The sequence below is a fragment of a genome, unplaced genomic scaffold (assembly GCF_019419815.1).
Source record: "Pyrus x bretschneideri cultivar Hongxiangsu unplaced genomic scaffold, Pyrus_bretschneideri_v1 Contig13, whole genome shotgun sequence".
NCBI classification, from domain to species: domain Eukaryota; kingdom Viridiplantae; phylum Streptophyta; class Magnoliopsida; order Rosales; family Rosaceae; genus Pyrus; species Pyrus x bretschneideri.
Window position 1 is genome coordinate 8187043 of NW_025999424.1, and position 26122 is coordinate 8213164.

At 35.6% G+C, this 26122-nt stretch overlaps 1 protein-coding gene across 2 annotated transcripts; it reads left to right on the forward strand.

Moving 5' to 3' along the window:
* Positions 1-11738: 11738 nt before the first annotated feature.
* On the forward strand, positions 11739-15715 carry LOC125474983 (probable cinnamyl alcohol dehydrogenase 1). Of its 2 annotated transcripts, none has more exons than XM_048579283.1 (6): positions 11739-11991; positions 13743-13856; positions 13951-14181; positions 14574-14859; positions 15027-15177; positions 15265-15715. In XM_048579283.1, exons 1-6 carry the CDS (start codon positions 11897-11899, stop codon positions 15459-15461), a joined length of 1074 nt encoding a protein of 357 aa, XP_048435240.1. In that variant the 5' UTR covers positions 11739-11896; the 3' UTR covers positions 15462-15715. The 2 variants fall into 2 exon arrangements, with proteins under 2 accessions (XP_048435240.1, XP_048435241.1); XM_048579284.1 differs by lacking the exon at positions 11739-11991 and adding an exon at positions 12052-12511.
* Positions 15716-26122: the final 10407 nt, after the last annotated feature.

Sequence of the window (26122 nt, forward strand, 5' to 3'; positions counted from 1 at the left end):
CATCACACTTACATCTTAGTTACATGTTCTTCTTTGAAATTTAAGGCACATGCAATCAAAGAGGCAACAAGAAAAGAAAGAAATCTTGTGTAATCCAAGAGGCAAACAAGAAAGAAAGAAATCTTGTCTATAATATGCAGTTACTGACAATTTTTTAGGAAAAATTAATATTAGATAAGTTCATTTTATACATTATTATTCACAAAGTCAAAACCAACTCTTAAAATATATATTTTTTGTTCTTATTAAAATTAGAGTAAATTATATTTTGCCCATTTAGGTTTGGATGTAATTGCAACTTCATACATTATCTTTAAAACATTAAAATTTCACATACAAACTTTAATTTTATTACAATTTCATACATCCGTTAGTCAAACTGTCAATTTAATCGTTAAATGATGACATGTCACTACATTTTTGCTAACGTGGATGTCACTAACATGCCACATAAGAAAAAAATTATTAAAAATAATAAATAACTTTTTATGCTAATATTTTTTAAAACATGGGCCCCGCCACCATTACTATTCATCTTCAACCTCCTTTCCCTCACCGCAACCAAACCCCCCACCCACCCAAAAAACCCGCAACCCAAAAAGACCCCCCTCAACCAACCCCTCCCCCGCAACCTAAACCCCCAAACCCCACCTCCCCTGCAACCCCCCAACCCAAAACCCCAAAAAACCCAGATTATTTGTGATCAACCAAGAAACCCAGATTTGTATCAACCAAAAAATATATGTATATGTGTGTGTGTGTGTTCTAAAATAGATTACCCATAAAAAAAAAATAGAGGAAAGGTCGGAACCTATTGCCCCCTATGCCGCCCTCCCACCTATTTCCAGCGACCTCTTCCATCTCTTTCTCTCATTTTAACCCCAAATTGGCGTCGATCGAACCAATGAGACGCAGCCAGCAACAAAATCAAAAGGGGATTTTGGTATTTGACAATCTAAGGAGTGATGATGTGGAAGAATAACGATGGGTCAGTGCTGTGGTAAAAGAATAGCGGTGGTGCGGTTTGGAGGATGTATGACTCCATTGGTCGCTATGGTGGAGATGTTGAGAGAGACGAAGGGTTTTGGGTTTTGGATTATGGATTGGATCTAAGGTTGCTGGAGTTGGGGATTGTGAATGGTGTCTTGTCGGATCTAGATTACGAGGGAAGGGATTTCTAAGATAAGTTTCAAGATGGGTTTGTGAATGTTCAAGATAGGTTTCGAAATGGGTTTCGACTATGCAGATGATGTTCTGGGTACTGATATGAAGGTGGCAATGGCGGGACGAGGGATGAAGGACGGCGAGACGTTGGACGGGAGATAGAAAAGAATGTTATTTTATTTTTATATTTTCCAAAATTTCAATTATACAAAAAACTGTTTTTTATTAATTAATATTTATTTCTTTTTTATTCACATGGTGCAAAATTGGCTGCCATCCTCATATTTGCCACATCATCACCTAACCATTAACTTAACAAATTTTCTAATGATGGTATGAAATTGAAATGAAATAAAAGTAAATATATGTGATTGAAATGTTTTTAAAATGTTGGATGAAGTTGTAATTGACCTTAAACTTAAGGGTGAAAATGTAATTTACCTCTAAAATTATGTTAACAAAAAACTGTTAGACTTCGTTACCTAACTTGTGGTTATGGCCAAAGAGGTCTAGTTTAGGCTAGAAGGTCATGGTCTCGTATTTACAAACAAGTCAATTGACTAATTTGAATACCAATCAATTGGTCATATTAATGTGATAAATTATTGGGTTACACTTGTGTTAACACGGGATCCTTTTAGGTGTGCATAATGGTGCAGATCAGAAAAGAAGTCACGGAAAACTCATGCGAGATCGAGAAGTTCAAGAAAGATCAAGAAGCTCAAGGTCCAAGGGGCTTAAAAGAGAATACTACCTAGCACTAAAGCCAACTACCTTTGAGCTTAACTCGACCAAAACATGTAAAAAAGCTTTTTGACCGCCAGGAGCACACTGACAATGTTATGCCACAAGTTACCATGAATAGGCGCTAGACGTCAATTAGGCCACGTGACGGCTCAGAAACCTAAAATGGGACGTAAAGGTGCTTAGAACAAAGCTCGAAGGGACGACATTGGACTAAAGGCCGAGCTAGATGCTTGGCCCATATCACTCTAAAAAGACGCGTCATCTCAACTGAACACATGACACTTCCACTGTTAAATGTCTGATTGATAAGTGAAAAGATGTAAGTGCTAGTCCGCGTAGGTGGTGCATTAAATGCAAAGTTAGGTAGACTCAAGGTTGTTTTAGGGCAGGGGATGATCATTGAAAGCCTAAATAAAATGGTGGGAACCTCCTGTAAGAGCGTCGACTGAAGGGAGAGATAGCTTGTGTATTAAAAAACATTATTTTTAGACTTGAAATGAATATAATTTGAGCCAGTGATGAAGCTACATAGGAGCAAGGAGGGGCGGCCGCCCCCTCCGTTCATTGGAAGTCGCCATTAAGAGTGAAGATTATGCCCCTTCGATCTTCTGAACCCGCTGGCATTTGGGGTTGGTGCGTTGCGTTGCTGGGTTTTAATGTTTTCAAGGGAAGAAGACGACTTAAAACCAGACGACATCGTTTACTTTGTTTTGTGCTATTAGTTATAACTTTTTTTCCATTAAATGAAACGGTGTGGTTTGGTGGTTGGCTCCTTTAGTTTCTTCTTTATTTTTTTATTTTACTAATGTGGGCTTATTTTCCAATCGCACTATGGTTTAGTTGATTAAATATGATTTCCCAAAGAACCCACCATTTCAATTCTCTTTCCCCTCTCTCATTTGTTTAGAATAAAGAAATAGGTGTGATATCCACACATCTTTTTTTACTTCTCACACACCCTTCTAATTTTTATCCGTGCTAGGAACACAAACCACGCAATGTCATCCCTCAGTATTATAGTAAGGGTTAATGATATGACTTATATGTCCTATAAAAAAAATTAATGTTATACAGTAAAAAATAATCCCAAAAAAAGAGGAAATGACACGTGGATTTTTGGATAAGAATGACGAGATTACCCTAGAGGCACACCAGAATTCTCACGCGCATGCAACAGACAATAACGACTTAATCAAGAGAGAGTCAAATGTGATCAATATGGAATTTATTTCATATTCCTCTCATCACTCCTCCTTAATCCTTTATTGATTTTATTCAAAAGGTAACTCCCAAAACTTCCTATTTAAATTAGGAATAATTGTCATGTTAATTGCAAGATATTATTCCACATAATACCTTGCAATTATTCACCCAACTACACCATATATGGTTGGCCACTCTCCTATAAATACTCCTCTTATCCAGCTAAAATGCTAAGCCATTTGCTACCCGAAAACTCTTAAACACATTTTTTTGGCATCTAAGATTCTTCAATCAAAGGCCCCCCTAATTCATCATGGGTGCATAAGGCTTTTTTTCCTTAATCAAAGGTGTTATTATTTTGCAAGTGCATTTTCATCAAAGGAAGAGATGACGGAAATTTGCAATCACAAATTGGTGTTTTCATTGAGAGTTTGATTCACACACTCGAAGAAGACTCTCGCATTCAAAGTTTCTCATTTCTCGTTCATACGTAAATTTTTCATACGTTCTTATTCCTAGAATTTTTTTGTTCTTTGAATAGACATAGGAGAAAAATACAATGGCAAGAAATTCGGAAACCACGACGAACAGAACTTCTTACTTTCAAAGATCTAGATCAAATGATGGAGTTTGTGACATAGCCCTACCACAACGATCAATGAAGCTCAACACGATGGCAAGATGAGTAACTTTGCCACCACGGAGCACCATCACCATGGCGGCCATATGAACCACTGTGGCAATGGGGAGTGGACCAACTCCATGGCAACAAACCATAACCATATGATTTGCCACTACAACAACCTAAACCTAGGACCAAGCCCGGGCCCAAGTGTTGGCAGCAGTGGCGTAAGCAGCCTAGGAGGCTGCCCAATTCTCTACAGCCCACACCGCAAGGTAGCCGAGCCAGGCCCAGGCAAGCTGGCCTAAAACACTGCCCCAACAACGCAAATCCAAAGCACTCCCATCGTCATACCACTTTCGCGGTCCAATCTACTCCCACGACCTACTTGGTGATCCCATTGGTCCAAGACAAGTTCAACCATCTCGGTTTCAGATTTCTGGACCGACAATTGAACCGGGGTCATTTTCACCTCGAGTTTCTAAGGATTTGACTTATCTAAGCTCAAATTTTGCACCTAAAGTCCACTACACTTCTATCACCTATGGAGAAACTTACCATCCAAGCTCTTCCATCCTGTATGGCGAACAACAATTGTCTCAACAAGTCATAAAGTTGATAAGTGCCCTCGCGCAGTAGACGACCTTGGGGTAACACTCCAATAATCAACATGGACAACCTTCCAAGCGAAGTGTTTATTTGTGGAAAAGCCCACAATGAGCATCATCCACCTCACAATGGAGTAGGCAACACATCAGAAGGAGAGAAGTAGTTACTTAATCCAGCTGAAGTTCAATCGGCAACCAGCGAGTAACTCGCTCGCTTGCTAGGAATGTACCACATACACTATAATCGCGACATTGATTAGCCAAGCACAGGGAATAACAACTTAGACCAACAGCTCACAACTGGGGGCAACCTGAGGCTCTGCTGCCTTAGTAGAGGCAAATTCAAGAAGAAGTTGAAAAGCTTCCAACCGAATGATTGCATGATTTCTAACGCAACAAAGCAACTAACAGGATGCTCCGACGAGACATGACTAACATAATCAGGTCACCTTTCATCAACAAGATTGAGCAGATGGAACAATCTCACATACACTGGCAGATACAAAGATTACTTCTATTTCGAAAAATGCATCAACTCAACCTAATAGCACGCTGGAGGCAGACGGGTACTAGAATGACACATCAACCCAACCACTAAGAACCAGGGGAAGGTTTTATTTTCATGACTCCAGATTATTCAATACTGGAGCAGCACATCACTAGTAGTTGAGCACCGTAAACTTAATGGTCCAATTCTTTTTACTGCGCGCAAGCTAGCCCCGACTCCGTGTTTACAGTCGTGCCTACCTGTTTCACGACTCCCGACCACCCTCAATTTATCACCATGGCTCACAGCCGTGCCAATCTTGCACCATAACTCACAGCCGTGCCGATCTTGCCATACAGCTCTTAACCGTATCAATCAAGCTCACGATACTTCAAACTTCAAAGCATTCAATGACAAAGTAGAATACGAGGCTCTACTAGTAGCCCTTGCTAGCGAAAGACTTAGCGGTGAAGAAACTTCCAATCTATTCAGATTCTTAATTGACCACTAACCAAGCCTCAGAAGATCACACGATGAAACATCTAAGGATAGTGCAATACTTGGAAAAGGTCTGGGAGCAACTCACTGCACTTCCTACTTACACTCTTACGCGGGTTCCACAAGTAGTTCGAAGTCTTAAGTAGATCGATGAACAAGACCTCACAGGCTGAGGATTATTTCAGTTGTCTAGCAGTCCAGTTTTCCTCAGCTGTGCTCATAACAACGACTTATATGCTCTCTAGTGCGATAAGGTAAACTAATTGCTCTCAAGCGTGAAAGGGTAAGCTAAGTCCTTAACACCCATTTGGGTAAGCTCTTTAGTGCAAGAGGGTAAACCAATCCCTCGACATCCATATGGGTAAGCTCTTCAGTGCGAGAGGGTAAACTAATTGCTCCCAATGCGAGATGGTAAACTAATTCCTCGACACCCATCTAGGTAAACTCTCCAGTGCGAGAGGGTAAACCAATCCCCTGACACCTATCTAGGTCTGCTCTTCAATGCAAAAAGGTAAACTAATTGCTTTTAAGCGCGAGAGGGTAAACTAATTCTCCGACATCCATCTGGGTAAACTCTCCAGTGTGAAAGGGTAAACTAATTGCTCTCCAGTGCGAGAGGGTAAACTAATTCCCTAACAACCATCTGGGTCTGCACTCCAAAACGAGAGAATAAACCAATTCCCCGACACCCAACTGGGTCTGCTCTCTAGTGTGAGAGGATAAACTAGTTCCTCGATACCCATCTAGGTAAGCTCTCCAGTACGAGAGGGTAAACCAATTCCCCAACATCCATCTGGGTAAGCTCTCTGGTGCGAAAGGATAAACCAATTCTCTAACACCAATCTAGGTCTACTCTTCACCGGAAATGGGCAAACTGCCCATGAATTTCCATACAACTACTCATTTTGATGTGATTTGTTAACAATTTTCATATTCCACAGATCTTTATCATGTTATGATATAGGCGACACAGCTCAAATGATCAAATACTTGAATATTAGATAAGCAGCAAATGGTCAAGAGGTAGCAGCCGACGACGAACTCAACATCTCGATGCCCCAATAAGCCAAAACTCATGGCCATAATGACTCTGTGGGTTCATCAGCCTTTTCTGAAGCAACGTGCCCAACAAACGGTTTTATGGCTAAAAGTTTTGCGAGACACTTCAACCAAGCTGAGCAGCCTAAACTATGGCCCCTGCCACGCTACTTCCTTGACCCATGCTGAGTCATCCCTTAGCTCCAGCCAATCTGTGGCCCTTGCCACACCACCTCCTCAGCCCACGCTGAGCTAACTTTTGGCCCCTGCCAACCAACGTGCCGCACCACCCTAAAGGTTGCCTTGCGACAGCACCACGCAAGAAGAAGACAAAGAAAATTAAGTTTTTCTTACCTTGGTGCGACACAGAGAAGACAAAGAAATCAACGGAAGACGATTCTTTGCACGAGCAAGCGAAGAAAAATACTAGGGGAGTGAGAACAAATATCTTCTAGTTTTCTCACTTTCTTGTAAGGATAAATGATTGCCTTCTGAAGTTGATTTAATCCCCTACTTAAGGTAGGCTTACATAAGCTTTGGTAACGATTTATTTCCCTTTCCTAGAAAAATCTAATTCCAAGTCCAAGTGGGAATCTACATCAAAGTTGGGGATCTCTACACCTACTGCCATTTCCTGCGAGCAGCCTAGCATGTGTGGGAGCATTTGTAGAGCCAAAAATAATCCTAAAAATCATGGAAGTGGCACGTGGATTTTTGGACAATAAGGACGAGATTACCCTTGGCACATTAGAATTCCCACGCTAATGCAATGGATAATAACGGCTCAATCAAGGAAGAGTAAAAGGTGATCAATATGGACTTTATTTCATATTCCTCTTATCACTCCTCATCAATCCCATATTGATTTTATTCAAAAGGTAACTCTCAATACTTCTTGTTTAAATTAGGAGTAATTGCTATATTAATTGCGAGATATTATACCACAATCTCCACCCAAAGGGCTGGCCATTCTCCTATAAATACCCTTCTTATCCTACTAAAATGCTAAGTCATTTACTACCCAAAAACTCCTAAACACATTCTTTTCATAATTCTAACTTTGGCATTGGAGATTCTTTGGCCAAAGCCTCCCCATTCATCATGGGTGCATGAGGCTTTTGGCCTTAATCAAATGTGTTATTATTTTGCAGGTGCATTTTCGTCAAAGGAATAGATGACGGAAATTTGCATCCATAAATATGTTATAATTTGAGTCAAATACTAATGTCACGTGACTGTGTTTATGGTAAACCGAAAAATTGCTCGTGAATCTGTTTAAGGATGCTGGCAAATTGCAAAATGATCACGTTAAATTTAATAAGTATCAACTAACAAGCACTATATAGCACACAACTTGATTGACTGGAAAAAAAGGTCTCCTAGATTGTTATGTAAATGTAATATATATATATATATATATATATATATATATATATGTTGCTCATGCTTTGCACGATTCGACTCGAAATGTAGTTGTTTTTGTTGTTTTAGAACTAATAGTTAAGTTGAATCCAGAACTTTTGTGTGGAAGAGAAAAGAGTGATAGATCAAACTAAGAGATGAAAAAAATGTTTGATGCGCAAAAATGAACGATGAAGAGGGAGAATAGGATAGGCATATTGAAAATTCATAAACGGCTACTATTCGGCGGTGTTTGTCCAAAAACTATTTTTTTACTGCTTCTGATTTCTGCTTTGAATTGTCATGATTTAAAAAAATAAAAAAACAAAGTTTGCTCGAGTTACCAAACACAAATTGGAGTCTAACTTTTTTTACCCCTACTTACAAAAAAAGTTAAGTAGTCCCAAATTAGAACTTAATAAATTGTGTATATATATATATATATATATATATATATATATATATTTATAGTAAGTTAGTGAATAAATTTTCAAAAATCTGGTACATGACATCATATATGATAAAATTCCCGACTTTTAAAGATGAAAATAAGAATCTTGGGTGTTTATGGACTCAACAAAATCTTCTCAGTGAACAGATAGTGAAAAGAGGGCTTTGAGAATGGAAAATGCTTGGAAAAAGTTTCATGCCTATGAGGCTGTTGGAACATGAAACCCTTTACCATTTAATTAGAATGGGATCAGGGACGACCCAAGGGCAGGCCATGAATTGTGATCGCCAATGAAGAAAGTATATGTAGTCTAACTTCTTTTGGATTATTTCATTTTTCTTATATTCATTTATGTATATCGTTTAATTGAGATAGTCTTAATAAGTGACTTTACCCAATTTGTTATATTAGACATAATTAAACATTGAAACATTATTCTGAAAGGCTTAGTTTTGAGAATGACTTTTAGGACATATCTCCAATAACAATGTCACATAGCTTGTGCGGAACGCAACTATGCACTTGTTTCATGCAAGTCATTTTGTAAATTCAAGTATGTAGCTGGTTGAAATAAATTTTGTTTACAATTACACAAACAAAACATGACAAAAATAAATAAAATGGTTGTTAACATAAATGGTTATTGAAATTGAAGATCGATTAATGTCGCAAATCAATGTGGCCACATCATAATTCTATCAAAATTTCTTGTTATGTGTTGATTGACACACAACTAAGTTCCACAAGCCTAATTTTAGGTTTTGCTAGTTTTGGTGCTTGATGTTTGGCTTTCTTTAAGGGGTAAGGTACTTGCCCTTCCACTCTTTGTTTGTACTTTTATTCTTTTTAATAAATTTATGCATGTCCTTCCATAATAGCATGTTAGAATGAACAAAAAAAAACATAATAGCATGTTAGAATGAACAAGAAAAAAAACCCGCGCGATGCAACGGGTTTATAACAATGATTAGCAACTAAAATTGGTCCACAAATTAATAATAAAAAAAAAGATCAAGTGAAAATCTGAACACTAATAGCAAATATATACATGGCGGTTCCATAATTTTGTGGGCAACATGCAAAACTTGCCAACATATTTTGTAGAACATATACCCTTAAAAATTAGAACATACTACTATACTTCATAATTAAACCAAATTTAAATCAATACCCTACGCGACTTATTGTTATCACTTTTTATGATCAATGCTTTCTACTTTTTTTTTTCCCTTTCTGTTGGTCAATTTCTTTGCAGCTTCTTTCTCAAACACAAATGTTTTTCAAATCTTCTCAATTTCATACCTAAAATGTCGACTTAGATCATAAAATTTCAGGATAGTATAACTATGAAAATACTATTATTGTGGAAGAGACGACATAAGGAAATAACAGCAGGGCAAGGGAGCAAGACATCGTCGTTTAGGCTTAGGGTGTTTAAAAAAAAAAAATTCCATTCTTCCTCCCGTAGCTTCTGGATGGCCAAACTGAGTTCCGGTCAAGGGGTTTTGCGGCTTCTAATGGCCACAAAACATGTTGACAGAGTGATAGCATAACTGACAAAGTGAGTGAGTGAGTTTTGGGTTTGCTGAAGATTGAAACGATGTGGAGGAATTTGGTGGTGAATTGATTTGGATGAGCAAATAGGGATGTGGGTTTGGAAGGATCTAGAGAAGTATGACGGTGAAATTTCTTGTCTTGATGGTGTGAACGTTTAGATGAGCTTTTTCGGTTTCGATTTGGATTGGAGTAAAAAGCAAGCGATGCAGACTGTAGAGGAAGGAAGCGGTGGGGGAGAGAAATCTCGCTAGCGCACCACGTGTGCAACATGGCTTTTCGTCTTTTTACTGTAGCAGCATGAAGTATAGGAAGGAAAAGACAAATTGAATGGGGGTATTTTAGTCTTTACACTGTGCTTAGGAACAATGTTCTTCTCATTGCGCGTTAGTATATATAATTTGACTTTGTTGTTTATTAAAAAAAAAAGTTGAAAAGGTCAAACAAGTTGGAAATAAGAGGAAATTACAAATTAATAATGGAAATCTCTTCCACTAAGACTACTAAATCAAGTGATTCAAACCTTTGAAATTTTATCCAATAGTAAAAAATTATTATAACTTTTAAGAGATCAAAACAGATGAGCCGTTAGATAAAATTTTAAAGGCTCAGATCACTTGATCTAGTGGCCTTGGTGGAAAAGATCTGGAGATGATCTCCTTCCATTAATAATGGTATCTACTTCCTTCCTTCTGGGATCATCTATGGATAGTGATGTGTTCATGTTGAGAAGTTTTTCATTGTGACAAGAATATGGGTGATAGACTACGTGTTTTTATGTAAATGATGGAAATTTTTATTTTTTAAGTTATTAACTTTTTTATAGTAACACATGGTGTACCACCCCGTATACCGATCATACTAAAAAATCTCTCGTTCAGGTCAATCACAACATATTGAATTAGTACAAATTTTGGCACGAAGAAGTAATATTTTCTCTCCTCCTATTGTCATTTCATTCCCTTTCTTTCTCTCATACTTTGCTTTTTGTCATATTGTTTATATAAAATATTAATATAAGATATCATGTAGGAATATAGGAAAGATAAGATAGATTAGAAAATGAGAGAATCATCGTCTGCAAGTGAACCTGTTGAACTGTGCTTAGAAACAGTGTTTTTCTCATTGCGTTTTAGTATATATAATTTGACTTTGTTGTTTATTAAAAAGAAAAAGTTGAAAAGGTCAAACAAGTTGGAAATAAGAGGAAATTACAAATTAATAATGAAAAGTGATCATTTCCGGATCTCTTCCACTAAGATTACCAAATTAAGTGATCTGAACCTTTGAAATTTCATCCAATAATAAAAAATTATTATAGCTTTTAAGGGATCAAAACAGATGATACGTTGGATAAAATTTCAAAGGTTTGGATCACTTGATTTAGTGACATTCGTAAAAAAGATCTGGAGATGATCTCTTTCCATTGATAATGGTATCTACATCCTTCCTTCTGGGATCATCTTGAGAAATTTTTCATTATGACGAGAATATGAGTAATATACTACGTGTTTTTATGTAAATGATGAAAAATTTTATTTTTTAAGTTATTAACTTTTTTATAGTAACACATGATGTACCACCTTGTATACCTGTCATACTAAAAAAATTTCTCGTTTAGGTTAATCATGGTATATTGAATTAGTACAAATTTTGGCACGAAGAAGTAAGATTCTCTCTCCTCCTATTTTCATTTCATTTCCCTTCTTTCTCTCATACTTTACTTTTTATCTTATTATTTTTATAAAATATCAATATAATATATCATGTAGGTAGATAAGAAAGATAAAATAGATTAGAAAATGATAGAATCCTCGTTTGCAACTGCAAGTTAACCTGTTGAAAGGTACCCATGAACCGAAGTTATAACCGCGTACATTAATGGAGGTGATCACGCATGCTCTTGCGTCACCCAAAAACCTGCACGTAAGTCTATAAATAGTAAAATAGCATCTCCCATGACAACCAAAACCCAAAAACTTAAAACTGTTCACCAAGATAAAAAGCCCAAAAACCTAGAGCAAAACGACTTTTTTTCTCAACAATCTCTTTAATTTCTTCCCAATTTCTGGGGAGCCCTCTCCATATTTACAACAAATTATTAAGGGTCCCAGTTATTAAGCATGAGCTCACAGACGAGTAGTGTCATTGGAAACTGCTTGGGATGGGCTGCAACTGATGAATCTGGAGTTCTCTCGCCGTACAAGTTTGCCCGAAGGTAACTAAATTTCTATCAGTTTAATGTGTTTTTAACAAAACAGAAACGGAAACATGTGAACTGAGGTTTTTTTTTTTTTTTTTTTTTTTTTTTTTTTTTGAATATGTCGATATTAAGCTACATAGGCGCAAGGAGGGGCGGTCGCCCCTCCTCTCGCCGGAAATGATGCCCAGCAGCAACTTGCTGCCCCCTTTAGATCGTCGGAAAACCTGCAAACCATCCCTTTTCCTTCCTGCTGCTGCGCTGCGGGTCTGTTCTTTTGAACCTGGGTTTATGAAAAAGAAATCTTAAGCAGAACGGCATCGTTTCGGCGTACTAAAAGAATAGTAAAAAGCTAAAAACGGCGCCGTGTGATCATTGAAAGTTAAAAAGATAAGGGGAGGGGACCACCTTCCATTCGTCCGTGTCCCCTTCCATTCCAGCTTCAAGCCTTCAAGCCTTAGCCAGCGGCTTCCACCTTCCATTCCAAGGAGCCTCGAAGCCAACATCTTCCAAGCCAACTTCCATAGCCACTTTTAATGTAAAGATCTATTTTTTATTTTATTTATTTTATACATTTAATTATCCCTAATTGATAGTTTAATATAAAATTTTGTTTAATTGATATGAATTGTATGGTTATTGATGAATTTAACTGTTGATTATTGATTAATTGAATTGTTGATTTTTTATTAAATTAATTGTTAACTATTAATAATTTTATATAATTATTAATATTAATTAACTAAATTGTTGGTCTAATTAGTTATTACTCGTAGTAGACTCTACTCAAGGATTAAGTGACTTTTTTTCTTTCCATTATACATTTAGGTAATGGAATGATACTATAAGTTATGGGGAAGGACAATCGATGTTTTATCTCCCGTTAGTTTGATAATTTTGAGTGATTGAAATATAGTATAGCAAAAGATGTAACATTTTGCCATTATTGAGACTTTTCAATGTGATTTTGATAAAATGAGAAATGATGGAAGTAATGTCTTCATTGAGAAACGGTTTACTAATTGGAGGTAAGGATTCGGAAAATTTCGCCCCTCCACCCAACAATTCCTAGCTTCGCCACTGCCATCTACGAGATTCGAACTTAAGACCTCTAACTTCTGAATGAAGAAAAATACCATCAAATTGTAATACTGAATAGTTGTAAACTGAGTTATATATGTACGTTATTGGATGGCTAGATAAGCGTAACTTGCAAGACTAGCCATAATTAGGCATACAACTCACATAAAATACATATTGTTCTTGTATTAACTAGAGACAACTACCATTACGTCAACGACTAGTAGGCGTGTGTGTCTATACATACATACATGCATACATATATACATACATATATATATATATATATATATATATATATATATTGCTTGATTTCACCTGGTTGATACCAAAACTTTAGTGGTATCCACTCCTTTGAAGTGATCTGCTAGAAGTAGAAAGAAGTATAGTGCCATTCCTTTTTATAAACACAACGCCCTTAATTGGTTATACTAATATGCAGCTTGTGATATCTTCCCCGAAGTTAGTGGCAATGCAGTCTTTGAAATAATATAAAATTTTGATGGAAAATAATTAAGAAATAAATCTCTCATCCTTAGGCCTAATAAAGTTCGATGCAGCTAGATCACGAATTTGAAATCCGGATACAATTATCTAAAGTACACTAAATGACTAGTATATTGAATTTACATGCTATATATGTAATATTGATAGTTTTAATTAAACAAAGGTTGAGTTAATGTATTCAGGAATCTTCAAAACGATGATGTTTCGATAAGAATTACGCACTGCGGAATTTGTTATGCTGATGTGGTTTTTCCAAGGAACAAGCATGGCAACGCCATGTATCCAATGGTGCCTGGGTATGTCGAATGATTTATTATGTTACATATATGATTGTTATTACATATATTTCCTTGAACTGACCTATTTTGTCTATGATTGATTGTACAACAGACATGAGATTGCTGGCATTGTTCAAGAGGTTGGTCCAAATGTTCACGGCTTCAAAGTTGGTGATCATGTTGGAGTGGGAACTTTTGTTAATTCTTGTAGAGATTGCGACTATTGTAGAGATGGCATAGAGATTTGCTGTGAAAAGGGAGCAATTTTGACTTATAACCATGTTGATGCTGATGGCACGATTACAAAAGGAGGGTTTTCCAGTTACATTGTTGCTCATGAAAGGTTAGTATTCTCCATGTCAAATGTAATGTGTCAACCTGTACTTCTGTATCATCATCTATTAGGATATGTTTAGTTTATGGTTTTAGATTTTGTGACCATCGACCCTGCGTATTTGCAATAACTGCAATGTGAGTGCCTAGACTTATAGTGTCTTAATGCTCAAGAAATCCGGAAACAGTACGAATCTATCCGGAAACAGTATGATATGTTAAATTTATGGTTTTAGATTTTGTGACTGTCGAGTGTCGACCCTGCGTATTTGCAATAACTGCAATGCGAGTGCCTAGATTTATAGTGTCTGCATAATTAATTGCTTAATGCTTAAGAAATTCGGAAATAGTACGAATCTGTCATAGATGAGGACGTTAACTTTGTTCTTGAAATTATTATAGGTACTGCTTCAAGATACCAGAGGGCTACCCCTTGGCTTCTGCAGCACCTCTGCTTTGTGCCGGCATTACTGTTTACTCTCCAATGATCCGCCATAAAATGAACCAGGACGGTAAATCACTAGGTGTGATTGGCCTTGGTGGTCTCGGACACTTGGCAGTGAAATTTGGGAAGGCTTTTGGACTAAACGTGACAGTTTTCAGCACAAGCTTATCAAAGAAGGAGGAAGCTCTAAGTCTGCTTGGTGCAGACAATTTCGTTGTCTCATCCAACCAAGAGGAAATGACGGTAAAATTTCACAAGTTGATATAATTGTTTACGGAAAATTGATTCGTGCAATTTAGTTTTGTGTGTACATTCCGTTTTGTTTCCCATTCCAGTCTTTCGCGACACTTAGCATACGAATTTTTATTCATCTGATTTTGTTACATCGACAATTTTTACTGTTTATGCAGGCCCTGGCTAAGTCGCTTGACTTCATCATCGACACAGCATCTGGTGATCATCCATTTGATTTGTATATGTCTCTGCTGAAGACTGCTGGTGTTCTAGTCTTGGTTGGGGTGCCAAGTGAAGTTAAATTAAGTCCCATGAGCTTGATTATTGGTATGTTAACACTTTTAATACTCACAACTTTCTTTTTTAAGACAAGAATTATAGATCGTTTTACAAAATATATTGACTATTTGTCAGGTATGAAGTCAATTTCTGGTAGCGGAACGGGAGGTACAAAACAGACGCAGGAAATGTTAGACTTTTGTGCTGCTCACAAAATTTATCCAAACATAGAAATAGTTCCAATTCAGTATGTGAATGAAGCTCTTGAGAGGCTGATCAAGAGGGATGTGAAGTACCGTTTTGTTATAGATGTGGAGAACTCCCTAAAATGATGAGGAATCGATATTTCTCTTTGAATTCATTGAGAACTTGGTATGAGGATGAAGAAGTTGGTATGCAACATGGTTGCGGTTAATTTTTCGGTTTTTTTTCTTTTTTTTTTTTTTTTTGCTAAGAAGCGAATGTTGTCCTACTTTGATATTTGTTATAGGTGGAAGTGTTTGTACTCAATTTTTAATTAACATGTGATGTGAGTGAGTTAGAACTTTAAAGAATTATATGAAATAAATAAATGAGTTTAGCCATATATCACAATAAATTCTTGTTTTTAGCTTGAATAGATTGGCACCACTACGTGTATCGCCCACGCCAACAACGTACTCATGTATTACATTGAGTTTTCCATTTTTTTATCACTTTAAAATTTACCTTGAGATATGATTTCATTTTGCTTTCGGTCCATGGATTAATTAGAGGAAATTTCAGAAGCCCAGTTAAGCAACTGTTCTTCAAGTAGAGGATAAGCAGTCCATGTTAGGAAAACGGGCATTTGGGCTGATATGTCCTGTAATCCTCCTGTTTGTAACTGAGCGCCAAAGTTGAAATTATAAATATGCCTCATACAATTTTCTTTTTGTTTGACTTTCAATTCTTCCTTAGCCCTCTAATTATTTAAAGCGTGACAATTGGCTTTAAACTATCAAATTGTCATGTAGACCGAATAATGAAGAGCTAACTACGTTTTTTTAGTGGATGCGGGGGTGTCAACTTGAGACTGAGTTCGATCAAGTGAGTAGAATAGATGTGGTGGTGGTGTCGAATGCGTTGCTGACTTTTGTATTCAAGCGATCACGGGCGAGGAAGGAACATGTCTTGGCCTTGGGTTTTAGAACCTAAATACAAGGTTGCTAGTCACTATGAAGTTCAAATAAGGTTCAACTTTAAATGTGCTGAACACTGAGAAATCTGGTAACACCTCATCACCAAGAGGGTAGTGAGATGATCTATTTCACTAAGAAAACCAATGGCTCCTCGATGGCAGAGACTTGGATAAGTAACTAGCCAAACTCAAAGTAGTGCTATTAATCTAAACTGAAGGAATTTCTCAGTCCCCTGATTCTACAGCTCCAGCGTTGTTAATCCAAATTGAAGATGTCATCAGTTGTCAACATAGTGTTGTTACTCCAACCTGAAGTTGATGAAGGAGTTAGGTGAGTTAGTGACATCTCATAGTACAAGAAGGATTAGCATAGAGCGAGGTTTTGCGCATGGCATTTGTGTGTTGAGTTGAAGAACCAATTCGTGGTGACCAAGCTAGCTGAAGTAGAATCCTAATAGAACTATATTTCTTCGGTGCTTTTCTAGATATCTATGATATTATCCTTTCACTAAACAAAACCAATCCGCACATGGTCTCAGCCACTTCGACTTGAACTAGGATTCTGAACCTAGCCGTCTTATGGATTAAATTCACTTGTTATTTGATCAGTCACAAGTCTTGACTCTTGTAATAATTCGAATCTTATCAATATCTACCATGATCCTTAGCAATTTCAATTTAATTAGAACTCAATCGAATCATTCCTTCCATGGCTGAACTTCACTTGACTTGAGAAATCAGTATTGGGCAGAGAACCACAACCTTTTAACCCAGTCATCTCTCTTTTGACCAAACCTAATATTTAAGGCCCAAACAGGTATGTGTTGAGAAATATGAGTAATCAATGATCCAATCATATTAGATAACAATAGCCTCAATTTTCTCTTCTATTGCATGATTGTGCATTAGCCTGGTGGTTGGAAAATAACCATCTTCAGGTGTGAAGGTGAGTGGGTAGACAAAAAAAGGACAGACTGAAATAATGGCTGCATCACATTTTTTTTTTTGAACAAACGATAATATGCTACGGGAGTAGGGGAGTGGGCTAATCCTCACACTGGGGCTGGTCATAATAATGTGGTTCAAATTCCCTTTTGGCAAGAATCGAAACTATGACCTTTCACTTACAAGTGAAGGGAAATATTGCTAGACCGTAGTAGTAATTGGCAAGGGCCTAACTTAGTTTTTGCCCTAGGATCCTTAATTAGCCATAACCAGCCCTAGATGGGATGGCAAACAATAACTACGTTTTTCTTATGATCAATGCCCCTATTAATTGCATATTTAGAATTTGAAATTTGGGCTTTTGTGTGAATGGGTAGACCGATATCATGGTGTCATGAACTAATCATACAATGTTACATAACTTGTGCAGGGCTTCACGTTAACACTGCACTTGTTTCAAGCAAGTCATTTTGTAAATTCAAGTATGCAATTGGAAATGAAATAAATTTTGTTTTCAATTTACACATACGAAATATGGGAAAAAAAAAGAAAATGGTACGGGTAATTACCAAAGGCGGGTAAAGAATCTTACATTTCTCAACTCCTGGGAAGAGACATGGGAATTACCAAACCCAACCTTAGTATTCTCCATGTCAAATGTAATGTGTCAACCCGTACTTCTGTATCATCATCTATTAGGATATGTTTAGTTTATTGTTTTAGATTTTGTGACCATCCACACTGCGTATTTGCAATAACTGCAACGCGAGTGCCTAGACTTATAGTGTCTTAATGCTCAAGAAATCCGGAAACAGTACGAATCTATCACAAATGAGGATGTTAACTTTGTTCTTGAAATTATTATAGGTACTGCTTCAAGATACCAGAGAGCTACCCCTTGGCTTCTGCAGCACCTCTGCTTTGCGCCGGCATTACTGTTTATGCTCCAATGATCCGCCATAAAATGAACCAGGCCGGAAATTCACCGGGTGTGATTGGCCTTGGTGGTCTCGGACACTTGGCAGTGAAATTTGGGAAGGCGTTCGGACTAAACGTGACAGTTTTCAGCACAAGCTTATCAAAGAAAGAGGAAGCTCTAACTCTGCTTGGTGCAAACAATTTCGTTGTCTCATCCAACCAAGAAAAAAAGACGGTAAAATTTCACAAAGCTGATACAACTCTTTACGACAAAATGTTTCGTGGAATTTAGTTTCGTGTATACAAAATTGTGCTTAGCATACGAACTTTTGTTCATCTGATATTGTTATATCTAGGGTTTTTACTATTTAATTATGCAGGCCCTGGCTAAGTTACTTGACTTCATCATCGACATAAATTGATATTTCGCTTCGAATTCATTGAGAATTGATACGAGGATGAAGAAGGTGTGTAACAGGGTTGTGGTTAATTTTCAGTTTCTGTTTTTGCTAAGAAGGGTTGTGGTTAAATCACAGGCCACAGAATATCAACCACAGAATTTCATTAAAGTCAAATCTAACGGTCAAGAGGGTGTCCTTATTTTTTTTTTAAATGGAGATCTCTTCCCTTAATGGCTGCCTATATATATGATTTTTAATAGTATGTGAGTGAGTTTGAACTTCAGAGAATCTAATAAAAATAAATAATGAGTTTAATCATATATCACGATAAATTCTTGTTCATTGAATGAATTAGTACCATCACGTGCAACGGTCATGCCAATAATATACTCATGTATCACATTCGTTCTTATATTTGAGCTTTCATTTCGTTCTTAGCTCTCTAATTATTTAACGCGTACCAATTAGTCTCAAATAACTGTCATATTTTTTATTTGTTCTCCTCACTTGAATGAACAAAAATAACTCTTAATTTGATGAAAAAATGTAGCACTATAAAGCAAATTGACACATTCTAAAAGATTAGTAATTGTCATAACCAAATTGAAAGTAGAGAGAACAAATCTGAAGATTCAAGGTCATGTTGCATCCCTAAACTTTTCCCTTTTAAAGCAGAAAATAATTCGAAACTATTTTGTTTAGAAGTATAGGGTACCAGCTTCTGCCTATTTTGATTTCAATCCAACCCCAACCCCAACCCCAACCCCCACCCCTTATCTCTTTTTGTTGTTCGCCCCACCCTGGCAACCCTTGGATAAAGACCATTTTCCACCATACACGCACGGGTGTGACCTGCATAAAATTTCCTTCATATTAGTTTTGCCCACGGGTAATGATTCTCTCATTTTTTTGGGACCACAAGGATTGCACGTGCAATCACTGCCTTCATTACTTCTAAATGCTGTCACAACTTCACATTATGTTTGGATAAGAGAAATAAACTTATAATTTAAGTAAAAATCAGAATTTGTAAATTGACAAGCATTAATTTCCTTATTTGGATTCATAAATATAGAAATTTAAAATTTCAGCGTGGAAAAAAAACTTGGAGTTTGGAACCTCCAATTTCCAAGTTTAAATTATATGTAAATAGGCGTCATTTCTTAATTTTTATGATTGAGAGTTTAAAATAACAAATTTTGTATTCAATTCATTGTTCTTTTAGATTAACCAAACAAAAAAATTCACAAATTCTAGAAAATAAAATCTCGTCATTTCAATTTCTCTCATTTTAAAATTCCTTAGTAATCTTAAATTTCTTCATCCAAACATAGTGTAAGTGTTCAATTGATAATTATTTTGTTTCTTATTTTTTTATTTTACTCTTTGTGCTAGCTAATGATAGATGAAATATTTGAAAAAAAAAAAGGATAATGTTAGGAAGATTAAATTTTTAAATCAAATTTGCAAACCAAATCATGGGTCACTAATAAGAAATAAGCACGTTAATCGACATTTAAGTAACAATTCAATCATCAACATCCACATTATTTGATTTACAAAATTTGGTTTAGAAATTTGGTTTCCCTAACATTACACAAATTGGATAGAAAAAAACTCAAGGGCTTGATATAGTGAAAAGCGACTATAGGTTAGAATCTCTAACTCGAGTTCAAACTCTAGGGATGCATTCTTTGGTGCCACTGACTTTGCTTTGGCGGCGTACAGTTTGACCCGGAGGATAAAAATATGATGTCGACTCATGTGGTATCGAGAGGTTAGTCCGACACTAATATGTTGTGCAATACCTCTTATATTAAAGAAACTCGAAAACTATTTTAAAGTTGTTTTCACTTTTTAAGTTTTGTTTTCATTCTTACTTAATACTTCTTCCCTTAGCAATTAAATGAAAAACTTTAATGCTACTAACTTTACCAAAACAAAACAAAAAGAGTAGTGATATCCATATACCCATTTTAACTCCTCTCACACCTCTCTCAATTTCTGGCCATGAGATCAAATGAATTGAAAAAGATCAATGGTAAAAAATTAACAAGGATGTGTGAAAGGTAAAACATGTGCGTGAATAGCACTTTCCAACAAAAAGAACACTACAACATTACCAATAATGTTACATAACCCAAATAAACTACATTTTGTTAGACTTAAGTCACAAATATTCATTTGTAAAAAGCTAACCCTAAAGTTTAATAGACAAGAAATACAAATACTTTTGGGTCACAAAAAACCCTTAAGATTTGAAAACGAAAATTCCCTTACACTACAATAAACTAAATTGCTAACTAATTAATTTTTTCAACACATTGAAGATGCAAATAAAAAATATAAACAAAATAGTTGTTAAACAAGCCCTAAACTATCTATGTTAACATTATCAGAAATTATCGATGACTTGTTGGCAAGTTTGTTGTCGAATATGATATCAAGACATATATTTGATATCAAAACATAATTGATGGTATTAATATTGACAGTCGTTCAATAGTGGGACTAAATACGATATCAAGACATATATTATCTGGATGAGACATCAAAGCTCCATTCCTTGAAGGGCGCATCTTGAAGTTAACTTGAGATTTATTAGCATTTATTTTCTTCAATATGGTACATGCATGGGGGAAGTATCTGCTAACACCTTAGCTTGGGGAGCACATACATGGTTTAGCAAGTTCTAGTTGTATACATGCATATGGTCCTAAGTACTTCCAGTGCTGGCACATAATCCTAAATGTGGCTTCGACTCTTTTAATTAGGGTTTATTGGGGTAAAGATTAAGAAACAACACCAATTAGGGTTACCTAAATATTTAAATGTCACCTCCAAGTTTTTGAACTTCATGTAACAAAGGTTATTTTGATGTATGAAGTGTTTAATCAATCAATGTACTCGTTTGAAAATCAGGAAAAAAATAAAAAATATTTGGCCGTAGTTTGGAATTTTTCTCCGGGTGACACATGAAAGTCTCTCATAAAGAGGCAGATTCCACAAGACAATTGTATGACAATTTTGTACTCTGTCTTAGTAGGGAAAGGGATAACTTCTTATTAATATATGATTGGATTCTTCGAGTTATATAGTCACAATCACAAGATTGCAAGGAGGATAGTGCTGTATAGATATCTTTGACATGATATTGATTTGATGTACGCGTGAGAGAGATTTTTATCTCCTCTATATAAAATTTGATCATCTGCAACTTTATTTCATCAGGAACAGATGGGGCAAGATAATCTGAAGTTTGAATAGAAAGATGATGTTGGTGTTACTTGTTAGTGTATAAGACATACATATACATATTATCTATAAGACCAACTCCAATGATTGAAGTAAAAATTTAAATTTTTAGCCTAAAAAATTTAGATTGTAACTTAGAAACAGTTTATTTTTTTATTTTTTTATTTTTATTTAAATAAGAACCCGAAGTTATTGAAGAATGATTTTTAACCTTTTTTGTAACTTTTTTAAAAATAAAATTCATGCAGATTATCCTAATTTATTTTTATAGACATTTTGTCCTAAAAATATTTATATTATAATAAATAATAAAAAATCACTAAAAACCTACCTCATTGTTTCACATTTGTCCATGTTATTTGCCACATGAAATAACATGGACAAATACACAACCTACCCATTCTTAAACACAAATACATAGGTGGGTAGAAAGAAAAAGAAGAAGAATTGTTTGACAAAAGTGAATTTTGTGTGGATGTTTAAACAAACATATAGGTATTTATAGAGTTTCTGAGTGATTTATGATTTATATAATGTTTTTAATTGTTTTCACCATTGAACTTAACTTTGGGTTATTAGATCTTTTCTTTACTATTAGATTTGCTAATATTCAATCTCCATCATTGATAAATTTGATTTTTCTAAAAAAATTGAATTTGAATCGCTGGTTGAATCAATGGTCCAACCATGTAGGCCGTCTGATAAACAAAAAATTGTTGATTTTTTTCACAAGTCGCCAACTGGTTTTAGTCACTAACCGTGACTCATTTTCCGGATTAATGTTGGCTCTACGTGCAAAATTTTTTCCATCTTTTCTAGTCAAGAGTCAAGAATCAGACAGAAAGGAAGGCAGACGTGGGCACAACACAAGTAGAATGGAGTCAAAATATTTCAAACAAACAAGAAAAGATGAAAACAAGTGCATACTTCATGATGCTTCTGCACTTGATGATCCTTGGTTCAACTGACATGCCCTTGTGCCATCTCGAGTATCGTGGAGAGAGAGAGAGAGAGAGAGAGAGAAGATGACAATTACAAATATATGTGAAAATTAAAAAAGCTCTCTACTTAATCGATTTGCATGTGTTTTTCAAGCGTAATATTGATGAATTAAATCCTTATGAGGATTTCTTGTTTCATAAGTATGCTAATTGAATGTAAATTAGTTGTTTTTTTCTTTTCTAAACAATAGTATTAGTGAGTTAAAGAAATACTAATCATTAAAGGCCAAGGCTTGTAATGTATATGTAAAGGAATTTATTCTATGAATGTACTCAGTTCAATATTTTACATCATTAGATTGAACAAAACAAAAGATAGCTAAATGATATAATCAAGACTGAAGAGGTAATACGTAGAATATAAAAAAAATTAAAATTGTACAAAAATGACTTTCCAAAAAGTAATGCGTATAATGCTTATGGAATGGTGATCAATATAAAAATATCAAATTTAATAAAAACGACTTTGTTCTAGACAAATTTGGAATCACATCAAGGATTTATCCAGATCATTAGAAGATGATTCAAATTTAATTTTGTTTGTTAACCTACCTATATTAATGTACGTAACTTGACAAGAAAATAAATGAAAACTAAGAGGACGTCATCGATATCATTAATCTGTGCAATGCCATCTTTGGGAAAACAGTCGAACATTATTTGGGGATTATGCCTCAGATCTTTTGGTGCCCACGAGTGAAATGATGTAGAAAGAAACAACGAAAAGGGTCCCTTTATATAAGAAATAATACAATTGAGGAACCCAAGAAGCATATATTGCAATCTGTGCTTTGCCTCAGTGGAATCACCCCAACAATACTACAAACTAGATTACAAATCTTTGAATAAAAAAAAAAAAGATTAAAAATCTTCTTGTTCTTTCGGCCTGAAATTGTTTCTTTCCTCTTTGGATCCATGCCAATTGCATGCCAAAAGCAAGTTGAGCCACGGCTTGCGTACGTGGTCCACTATTTTATTTGTAACTTGTCCTACACAATCGAAGTAAATTCTTTCTTCTGCAACTAGTTTCTTTTTTTAATTTTTTTTATTACGTACCTTGTGTTAGTTTACTGCAATTGTATGCAATGCTCGAATCCCATATGTATCACAGCAACTAAGTACGTAGCGGACGCAGGTTTTTAGTTTTGTTCTTGTGTTTGGGGCAAATTGAAGTTTATATGTCATTATTAAGAAGAAAATATTAGAGTGAAAACTCAAATATATATTTTATTACATTTAATCTCCAAAATTGTGCCTTTCAATCAAAATAATCTTTAAATTTTCTATTAGTATGGTGATGTGGCAACCAAATAAATTTCAAGTAACCAATAATATGACGCCACATTAATTAATCATAAAAATCAATTTTATTAATATTTTAAAACTAAAATACACAAAACAAAAATAAAAAACGGAAAACAAAAACAAGAAAACACCACCAGCAAGTCAGCAACCCCATATTCAGATCCAATCACAAGAACCCCAATTCCCCTGGGAAAACTACCACTAGCAGCAAGTTTCTCAGCCGTTGTCTCACACCCTCAGCTTCCTCAGCCCCAAGACCATCACGATGACACAGGTGATCTCCGCTGGTTCAGCACCTAAACCCACCAAGCTTTAGATGTGAGGCAATGCCGGATCCAGGATATATGTGGTCAATCAGACAAGGGTGCACATCACACAAATTTTTATTGGACAAAATAGCATTTCATTGAGTTTTGGTAGGCTTGAGGTCATTTGCTAAATCATACTGTAAGCTTGACGACATATGCCACCAACTTTCAAACGAGCATGTCGACTGATGACAATAGTTTTTGAGTGAGCATGTCGAAAAATGCCAACACATGCCGAGTGAGCCCATTGAAAGATGTCATAGCAATGCATACAAAAGCATGAGGTTTGCAACTACCCTACCCAATGCCCATAAAGGCAGTTCGCCGAGCAGGTAGTGGGCAACTTTCAAGGGCATCTCAGATTCTCAAAGGCAACACCCAACTATTCTATGCAAAATTTCTGAGCTGGGGGAAGGGGGGGGGGAGGGTCAGCTGACCCACCTTGTCCCAGGTAGATCGGTCCTTGCTAACGAAAAAAATTAATAGCAAGTTAACAAAAAGACCAAATTGATTTGTGAGAGCTTACAAATGAAATTGATAAATTTTTTATTTTTAATTTCAGGGACCAATCTTGATAAAAATCCCTGAATTTGAGCTAGTGCATTATCGACATGGTTTGAGTTGAAACTTAAATGCCATCTTGCTTGTTGGCATAGACTTCATTTCTATAACTAAAATTGAAACTTATAATTTTTTTGGTGCATTTATAGTTACATGCAAATAAGATAGAGCTTTTGGTACGTGAACGAATACTTTTTTTTTTCCTCCAAAAGTAAAATATAAAAATTGTTTGGTAGGCAAAAAAGTTACAAATATACTAAAGATCAGCTTCTTCCACAATACTACACAATCTGTTCTAGTGTTGTGGATGACTTTTTATATACTACTCTAATCCCAACAGATTTAAGACGAAGAAATCAAAGACAGTCCATTATATTTTACTTTGTTAATTGTTGTACTTTTGTGGCCAGGAATATATAGGATTAATTTTTCTACTTGTACATTTTGTTTTTGTTAACATCACAATAATTGCATCTTAATATATAACTTATTACAAAAGGTAAAACTTTTAATTTTATTTTGTTTTTGGTTGAAAAAGGATAAAACTTAGAACTTGCAACATCAATACAGGTTCTTCCAATAGGGTGTCCATGTGCTGCTCAATCTAGCTAGCTAGGTTCATCCATGTATTGGTTATAAAAAGAAAAGAAAAGAAAAGAAGAAGAAATAAATGAAGGAGCACCAAATATAAAGGTTGGGTTTGCACGTCTGTGACCTCGATGATAAGAATATATTATAACTGTGGTGGATCTGTAACACTATTTTTTCTTTACACAAATTTTTATACTTATTTTTGTGGGCTCTACTTTGTAATATATTTTAATGGTTCGAATCGTCTATCTTTTACGTCTTCGCTCAAATATCACAAAAAATCATCTAAATTTGAATTAAGAGTTTAAGGTTTTTTTGTAGAATCGTATTCGTCAATTTCTTTTACTACAAATGAATGTCTTCATAGTTTAAGATTTGTCTAATTTTTAGCAATGATGATCTATAAACAATGTTTCAAAAGATAGACGATTCATATCGTTGAAATACATTACGCAGCAGTGACCCCACAAAAATGTCTCAAAAATTGTGTAAAAAAATAGTACCACAAATCTGCACCCATTTAATTATAAACACATTGAACAACAATTA

Bases quoted from the DNA above. Each gene is read 5' to 3' on its own strand.
- LOC125474983 (XM_048579283.1), top strand. From the start codon at position 11,897: ATGAGCTCACAGACGAGTAGTGTCATTGGAAACTGCTTGGGATGGGCT. The intron at 14,860-15,026 runs GTAAAATTTCAC...CTGTTTATGCAG, and splicing joins CCAACCAAGAGGAAATGACG to GCCCTGGCTAAGTCGCTTGA. The intron at 15,178-15,264 runs GTATGTTAACAC...ACTATTTGTCAG, and splicing joins TCCCATGAGCTTGATTATTG to GTATGAAGTCAATTTCTGGT.